The sequence below is a fragment of the Temnothorax longispinosus genome, unplaced genomic scaffold (genome assembly GCF_030848805.1).
Source record: "Temnothorax longispinosus isolate EJ_2023e unplaced genomic scaffold, Tlon_JGU_v1 HiC_scaffold_442, whole genome shotgun sequence".
In the NCBI taxonomy this organism is placed as follows: domain Eukaryota; kingdom Metazoa; phylum Arthropoda; class Insecta; order Hymenoptera; family Formicidae; genus Temnothorax; species Temnothorax longispinosus.
In genome coordinates this window covers 1-9,143 of record NW_027270278.1, presented here as the reverse complement: position 1 = coordinate 9,143, position 9,143 = coordinate 1, and the positions used below count along the sequence as shown (strand labels likewise).

The 9,143-nt window shown below is 35.7% G+C and overlaps 1 protein-coding gene across 1 annotated transcript; it reads left to right on the top strand.

The window, feature by feature from the left end:
- Positions 1-422: 422 nt before the first annotated feature.
- On the top strand, positions 423-9,140 carry LOC139824569 (uncharacterized; the record flags this gene model as incomplete). The annotated part of the gene is made up of 17 exons (XM_071797106.1): positions 423-621; positions 740-1,070; positions 1,788-2,046; positions 2,210-2,272; positions 2,430-2,633; positions 2,758-3,079; positions 3,170-3,314; positions 4,151-4,215; positions 4,306-4,386; positions 4,650-4,784; positions 4,952-5,086; positions 5,454-5,588; positions 6,147-6,287; positions 7,072-7,203; positions 7,918-8,058; positions 8,706-8,795; positions 8,881-9,140. Coding segments are annotated over exons 2-17 (2,601 nt in total), but the record flags the coding sequence as incomplete, so codon positions are not given.
- Between the last annotated feature and the right edge of the window lie 3 nt (positions 9,141-9,143).

The window sequence follows — 9,143 nt, the reverse complement described above, 5'->3', positions numbered from 1 at the left end:
GCTCTATGTATGGGGACTTTTAGTATGTTTAAAAGAACATTAAAATAAACCTGTATACCAATTTCCAGCTTGCCGGCAATTTTTTCATTCAAACGCCCAAAAATAATTTAATTTGACTGGGCTAATATTATAATATTATAATATTATGTACAATTGCACATGTCAATTAGACGGTTTCCTTCAATGTCGCTTCTCTATTATTTAGGATTCTTTACGTGCGTAATAAAGAAACCGAAGACAAAGCGGGAACCATAGCTAAATTTTTTTATATATCCTCCACTCGTAGGATTTTAACAAATTTGCTTTATGGCCAGATTCTAATTCTAGGGTTTCTATAGTCGTGTGCTCGGCGTGCACTGAAACAATTGAAATGACAGCCAATAGATGCCTGATCACATTACGACTCTCGTTATCCTTTCTAGCAAAATTATTATACCAAGGCGATACTCGCGATTCGGCAGTTCGGTACTTGCGAATCTTGCGATTGTCGTCTAAGTCGTGGATGTGTTTGGACTTGTTTTGTGCTGAATGCCGGCCGTTTTTGGAGCAGCACTGCTTGAAGGCCATTATATAGGAAGAAGTCTTCGCGAATGTTCGCAGACATATAGCAAAGGGCTTATTGTAAGATATATATTTCTTCTTTTAATTATAATTTTGTTTCATTTATTAACGGCAGAGAAAAAATTTTTCTCGTAACGTAACTATATACATTAGTGATTATAGATATCGCTTATTTTAGCTCGTTGTAGTATCTCTCATAATAATACACGTGCTACAATGGAGGAAGTACCGGGTAAACATGATGGTACGTTCATATACGTATACGATGGACATGTTTATCATAGCGATAAACGATGCAATGGCATCTATCGATGTTCATCGCGGCGAAGTCTAGATTGCTACGGGGTATTGAAACGAAATCAGGACGAGACGTACACATTAAAAACGTCGCACAATCATCCACCGAACGAGACAACGTTACAAGAGGTGGAAATGAAGCAGGAAATGCTGCGAATTTGCCGAGAGACAATAATGAAACCAAAAGATATATTCGACATGGTATGCCGACGGTAAGTTAAAGTATTAAAATATTTTTGATTTATACAAGATAAATGTGTAAAATATGTAAAAATAGTTGTTAACGGTAAGATTTATGTAGAAAGTAATTCGATTACTTGTTTTTCATGTTACAAAATTTATATTCTATATTATTTAATTACAATATTGTCCGAGAGACAGTTATATAGTTATCGTCTGAAAGTTTGAAAGAGCACGAAGAAAGCGATCTTAAGATAAGTCTCGATAAACAAAGTCGTTATGTGAGAATACGACGTGTTCTCAATGTTTTTCTGTGTATATTTCGTTTGTTTGGTACACATTTTTTGCCTGCGTTTGCTTATTCCCGTTGGGGGCTATTGGGAAAATAAAATATATATATAATACACGTTTTTTTTACGTGTATTATAGATTTTAATTTCCCAATGGGAATAAATAAGCGCAGACTTTGTAAAAATGTATTTTAATTATTTGTATTGACACGTACTATACGTATAATAGGAGCTGCACATATAAAATTTTAAATAATTATATAATAGCTTTAAAATGTTTAATTAATCTAAATAAATATATCTTTATCTTTCCCGTTCTAATTAATCAGTCAAATAAAAGAATTTGAAAAGAAAACAAACAAATATTAAGCAATTTTAATAATATTCACATTATTAGATTAAAAATGTCAAACCTTTTAACTTGTTGTTAGATAATTTTGTTTACAATGCTTCTTACAGAAATCCAGTGGCTGCGAAAAATCTAACTTACCGTACTATGAGAAGTTTTCTGTACAGAGAACAAGTACGTCACAGACCGGAGATACCACAGACTATTGTCCGTCTTGAAGTAGCATTGATGAATTATCAGCCCGCCGAACACATTTATAAAGGCATAGTACTATCGGATAATGGCTATAGAGCAGTGCTATTTACAACTGATACCCTACTAAACGCGCTAGCAACATCCACAGAAATATTCATGGACGGTACATTTTCGGTAAGCAACATTCAAGATTTAAATGAAAGCTACAAGAACAAAGATTGTGAGCAAAAAAGTTTCAAAATATATACCTATCCTTATATTAATAATAGTTAATCCTAAATATCTATCCTTAATATCCTTATAAACATTACTTGAAGAAATTTATCCTTTTGAACAGGTCGTTCCCAGAGTGCCATCCTTCGCGCAATTATATACCATTCATATTCGATATATGGACACGGTATGTTGTGCGTGCGGGCGTGTGTATGTGTGTGTGTGTGCGTGTGCGTGCGCGTGCGTGCGTGCATGTGTGTTAGATTAATTTAATAGCTTTTGATCTTATAAATGTTGATTAGACGTTTTTATGCTATATGTATTTTTTTCCTTTTATCCACTAGGGTATACCGGTCCTTTTTATATTGTGTCAGAAGCGCACCGTCGATGTGTATAATGCGATTTGGCGAAGGGTAAAGGAACTGCGTCCGGATGCACTGCAAGGAGTGCAGTCAGTTATGAGTGATTACGAACGTGCGGCAATGACAGTTGCAAGAGAGACTTTTCCAGAAGCACGTATAACTGGTTGTTGGTTTCATTTTAATCAGGTACGTATGCAAACGACAAAAACGAATATTTTTGTAATTTTTATAAATCTTTTTTTTGTTACGTATAACTCATCTGCTTATTAAGTATGATTTAATATTATATTTAATATTATATTTTATGCAGGCCGTATTAAGACGTTGGAAAGCATTGGGTCTAATGGTAGCCCCTAGAAAGGTTCTTGGTTTTACCATGGCCTTGCCATTGGCACCGGTCAATGCATTTGAGGAAGGATTGCGAATAATACAAGAAGAGGCTGATCTGATATCGACAGAGTATCCTGCTGTATTGCAGTTTACTGTTTATTTAAGGCGTGTTTGGCTTCCTTTGAAAGAAAAAGTTTCCGTTTTTGGTACGCCTATACGAACAAACAACTTCGTGGAAAGTTTCCATTACGTACTTTTTCATAGATTTGGTGGAATACATCCTAATATTTGGCATTTTGTTCGTATGTACTGCTTACTATCGCAACAACTTGTAAATGTTCTGCACATTGTATAAAAGTGTTCCTGCAATATAATCTTTTCACTTTTTACAGATGATTTAGGCGAATTGCTTCTCGATCAAGAGATAAATATTGGGAGATTAGCGGAGGGACGTAGCGTAAAGAGAGTACGCGTCCGACATAATGTACGGCGCGACAAGCGTATTGCGGAAGCACAAGCCTCTTTGAGCTCAGGAAGGTAATTAATATCTACTTTAAAGACAATTTTATGATAAAGATATATATTACGAGTATGTATAATTTTTAGTATTTTTTTGCAATATTTGAGCTTTTTTTAAAAAAATATAAATTACAATTTAATCATCGAAATAACTGCCGTTATTTGCAATGATTTTTTTCCAACTTTCGGGAAACTGGTGGATTCCGACGCGATATAAGTGTATGCGTTTGAAGGCAATGAAGTTATTGATGAATATTTGGATGTCAAGACATATCTTGGAACTATTGTCCAGCCGACGAATGTTGCATCGACGTGAACAGATGGTAATCGGAAGGGACCAAGTATGGTGAATAAGCCACGTGAGATAGGACGTCCCAGCTCAAGTTTGAAATGGCCCTCTGAGTCGGAGCAAGCAACGTGTGGCCGAACGTTGTCATGCACCAGACTTGGCCCCTTTTGATTACCACCTGTTCAGGTCGATGTAACATTCGTTGGCTGGACAACACTTCCAAGATATGTCCGACATTCAAAAATTCATTAATGACTTTATTGCCTTCAAACCGAGAAACTTCTATCGCGACAGAATCCGTCAGTTTCCCAGTGTGTGCGTGTGCGTGCGTGCGTGTGCGTTTGCGTTTGCGTGTGCGTGCGTGTGAGTGTGCGTGTGCGTGCGTGCGCGTGCGTGTGCGTGTGCGTGCGTGTGCGTATGCGTGTGCGTGTGCGTGTGCGTGTTTATATTTTTTTACACATCCATACTTTTAGAATTGTGCTATATTATTTTTTTTTATAGTACGTGTAGTAATATATTACATTACCGTAACTTTTTTATATGTTTATATTTTTTATTACTGCAGGCTTTCGCTGAGAGAATTTCTGCAAACACTTAGCAACGTATCGCAAATGCCCGAGGAGAGCTTTGGTTTGTCTTAAAATTTATGCTATATACCTAATATGTGTTTCGTAACATATATTTTGTAGAAAAGGGAAAAGAAATATATTTTTATTGCAGATTTGCAAGCTCCAGACAGTCTAGACGACACCCTAGGATATCAAGAAACAATAGATAGCAATCTGTTAGACACGCATACAGGTATATAATATTTTAAAATTACCATTTTTACCTATCAATCTTCCTTCTAAAGTGCAGTTTACACTTCCGTTCTATTTCTGACGTGTTATAAAGGCAATTATGTTCCATCGTTGTTTTAACATTAAAAAAATATTTTTGCAAAGCCCTGCATGTGCGTGTAATCTAATTTAATTTTATTTATTTCTTATTGAGTTCTTTCTTTCTTATTAATGTGTATATCATCTAATGTCTCAGTTTCTATTAATCTTTCTATTCAATTTCAGCAGCACCGATTATCGACGAATCGGAGCCGGATTCAGAACCACTATTGATGGACAATATAAGGACGAACGAGGACTCACCTCAACGTAGTCGCGGGAGACTACGTCTTCGCAGACGCGGTTGCAATCTGCAGAGAGGTAGGATAATTTGTATCTTTATATATAGTATAAATATTTTTACAAAGCCCTGCATGCGCGTATAATCTAATTTAATTTTATTTATTCCTTATTGAGTTCTTTTTTTCTTATTAATGTGTATATCATCTAATGTCTCAGTTTTTATTAATCTTTCTATTCAATTTCAGCAGCACCGATTATCAACGAATCGGAGCCGGATTCAGAATCACTATTGATGGGCAATATAAGAACGAACGAGAACTCACCTCAACGTAGTCGCGGGAGACTACGTCTTCGCAGACGCGGTTGCAATCTGCAGAGAGGTAGGATAATTTGTAGGCACAAACTAGAGATCGATACGTTGATCCGTTCGGGAGTTACTTAGGGTCAAAGTTCGAAAAAACCAATCTTCAGAAATTTTCTTTTTTATGTTCTTTCAAATAATATATTACAATATAGAAGGGTTTAAAATTTTAAGTTAAGATTCCCTGGGGACAACCTCTCCATCTTCCTTAAAAGAGTAGCTCCTCAAAATGATCGAACACGTATTTTGCGGTTTTTCATAATTTTGAACCTTTTCCAAAATATAAGGATGGCAACGAACTTTATAGAAACCCTGTATATTTATATTTTAAAACATAAAAAAAGATCTTTTATTTTCTACCAATCTTTTCTATTTAATTAATATAGCAACAATTATCGCCGAATCAGAGTCCAATACTGAGTCCAATTCAGAACCAATATTGGAGAATATTATAAGATCAAACGACTTACCTCCACGTAGTCGCGGGAGACCTCGCAGACGTGGTCGCAATCTACAGACATGTAAGATAATAATTTGTATCTTATAGACTATAAATATGCACACAGGGTGTTTAGTTAGAATATTTGTGGAAATATTCCGTGGCTTATTTTAGGAAGAGACGGTTTTCTAAACGTAAGCCCTAAAATCTAGGTTGTTTTCAAACTATTTCAATATTTCAATATTTTTTAAACAGTTGCTGTTTTGTTCAATTTACTGGCGGCAGAATTGTTTGACGCTGCCAAACAAGCTAGTACTATAATGCATTAAATATATCGAGATCGACGACGATTACGTAGAAGAATTAAATGTGTATTAAAGCATTTTTAATTTGTAATCAGAAATTTTTAACTAATGTTTCTTTTTATAGCCGATTGAAACTTATTTCCTAAACGCTCATCGTCGCACGCACGCACGCATGCACGTACACACACACACACACACACACACACACACACACACACACACACACACACACACACACTCTCTCTCTCTCTCTCTCTCTCTCTCTCTCAGAGATATTACTTACGACTATATATATGGGTTTTATACATTAATGTGTATTCATGTTGTTTTGACAGTTTCATCAGAATGTCTACCCACACTTACGGATGACGAACTTGCCTCTACAAATAGAACTAGAAGGAGTCGTGGCAGACCTCCTAACCGTCGCGGACGTCGCGGTAGATTCGCGAGACTACCACGGGTTCATGAAACCGCAGGTAAAATATGTTATTTCTCACTACTGATACATTTGTGTTATATTTATTCAGTGCAGAATTAATTGCTAATTTTTCGTAGAATAAAAGTTACAAAGATATAGCACCATGTGTAATAAATTGAAAGAAATGTTGAAACAGTTTGCCGTGATGATATTGATACATATATATTAATACATTTATATATTTTAGCAACCTGAATGTTATATGTACGTTATTTCTCTTTCGGGATTTTCTCACATTATAGACAAGTTTAATTAAATAGTTTTTTTTTTTTTTTTTTTTAATATAAACGATAAATCTCTAAAAAATAATTTTAAAAAATGTAACGCGAACTGATCATTACGGCTTATTAACTTCCCTGGTAGGAGAATAACGTTAAATAACGTCTTAATGACGTCTTAATGACGTCATTAAGACGTCTTTAGACGTTATTCTCCTACCTGGGTTATCAGCTAATATAAATTGTCTAAGCAATTAACAAGTCAGCATGAGAACATATTGATTTTACGAATATTAAGAGAAAGTCCGGTAGTATCGGTCAGCGAGCAGTATCGCGGTCACTTATTGTTAGATGTTATAGCGTTTTTATAAGTATTATAGAAACGCTACCACATCTAAGTGACCGCGATACTGCTCGTTGACCGATACTACCGGACTTTCCCTTATTTGATTAATAAAACAGCATAATTGATCGACTTTTAGTGGTGGCGATTGTTCTTTTTTTAAACGTAACATGACGTCTGGAATAAAAGCATTCTTTTATTGCATATTATATTTTTTACAGATCTTGAAAATATTTTTCATACACCTAATGACGATATTGGCGCTATTAGCCCAAGCGATAGCGATAGCGAACAGACCGTTCGACCTTTTTCTCTTGTGACAGATACAATTGCATCAAACTCGCGCACCAGAGGTAACGTACCGCAAATTTTTAAACGCCACTGCTGAAACAATACATATATATTTTATGTAGTCACAAATGTATTTGCATGATTGGCCCACATTGACTTAGAGCTGGTTGTTCCAACCTGTTGGTAAACTACTTAATAGTTAAATCATATGTATGTCTTTGTTTATCCTTTACATTAGACGAAGATAGACATATGATTTAACTATTAGTTAGCTTACCAATAGGTTGGAACGACCGCCCCTTATATAGATAGACCGGCCCCTGCCATAATTAAGAGGCATAGTGGCAACTTACCCGGAGTAGACATATAGCCTTTCCAGGTGCTTTTTAGTAGATCCGTCTCTTTCTTCTGAGCGTCATCAGAAAAAACGACAGATCTACCAGAAAGCATCTAGAAAGGCTATGTCTGCACCGTGTACGTTTCCACTATGCCTTTTATGGCAAGGTCTATCTATATAAGTCTTCGGATTGCCAGGAACAATTGGAAGATCAGAAATGTATTTGCGCCCTAACAACTTAAATGCACGCAGGCACGCACGCACGCACGCACGAACGCACGCATACACACACACACACACACACACACACACACACACACACACACACGCACGCACGCACGCACGCACGCACGCACGCACGCACGCACACGTACAGAAGTATTATTTACGATTATATATGGGTTTTATGCGTTAATGTGTATTCATGTTGTTTTAATAGCTTCATCAGAAAGTCTACACACACTTACGGATGACGAACTTGCCTTTACAATTAGAAGTAGAAGGAGTCGTGGTAGGCCTCCTAACCGTCGCGGACGACGCGGTAGATTCGCAAGGCTACCAGGGATTGTAGTAACTGCAGGTAAAACATGTGTTATTTCTCACTACTAATATTTGTGTTATATTTATTCATTGCAGAATTAAAACTGGTAATTAATTTGCCGTAATAATATTGATACATATATATTAGTACATTTATATATTTTCCCAACTTGCATGTTGTACATGTAATGTACGTACGTTATTTTTTTCGGGATTTTATCACGTTATAGAGAATTTTAATTGAATTAATTTTAAAAATATAAACGATTAATCTAAGAAATAATTAAAATGTAACGCAAATGGATCATTGCGGCATATATTAACTTATCGGCTAATGTATGAATTGTCTAAACTCTAAGCAATTAACAAAATATATATAAAGATATAATTGATTTTATGAATATTATTTTATTAATATGACAGTATTAATCGACTTTTAGTGGTGGCAATTGTTTTGTCTGTTTTTAATGTAACGTGACATCTGGAATAAAACAATAGGCGCGTAGAACAAACCCGCAGTAGCATTTGAATGTGATTGGTTCTTACTTTAAAACCAACAATCGATATATAGAATGTTGGTAGGTTGACAGCTCAGCAGTTGTTTTGCAAAACGCGCGACCATTCTTTTATGATAGATTATATTTATTAATGCGAATATTATGTTGATAAGTATTGTCATTATTCCAGGGCATACAAGCACTGAACAAGAAAATGAACAAGAACAAACGGAAGTGGTTTATACGAGTGAATCCGACCAGAATGAGACGCATAATGAAGGTTGGTATATACATTCTATACGTATTTCTATTCGTGCGATTAATATATATTATTATTGATTAAACTTTATCTGTATACTTTACAGATTTCGAAAATATTTTTCGTACACCAGAAGACGATTTTGGCGCTATTGGCTTAAGCGATAGCGAACAAACCGATCTACCTTTTCTCCCTGTTGCTGCTCTGACAGGTACAAATTCATCAAAGTCGCGCACCAGTGGTATGTGCTGCACATGCTTAAACGCCACTGCAGAATATATATTTATTCCATGTGGACATTTATGTATTTGCGATGATTGCCAAAAACAATTGGAAGATGAGAAATGTCCACTATGTCGAGAGACATAC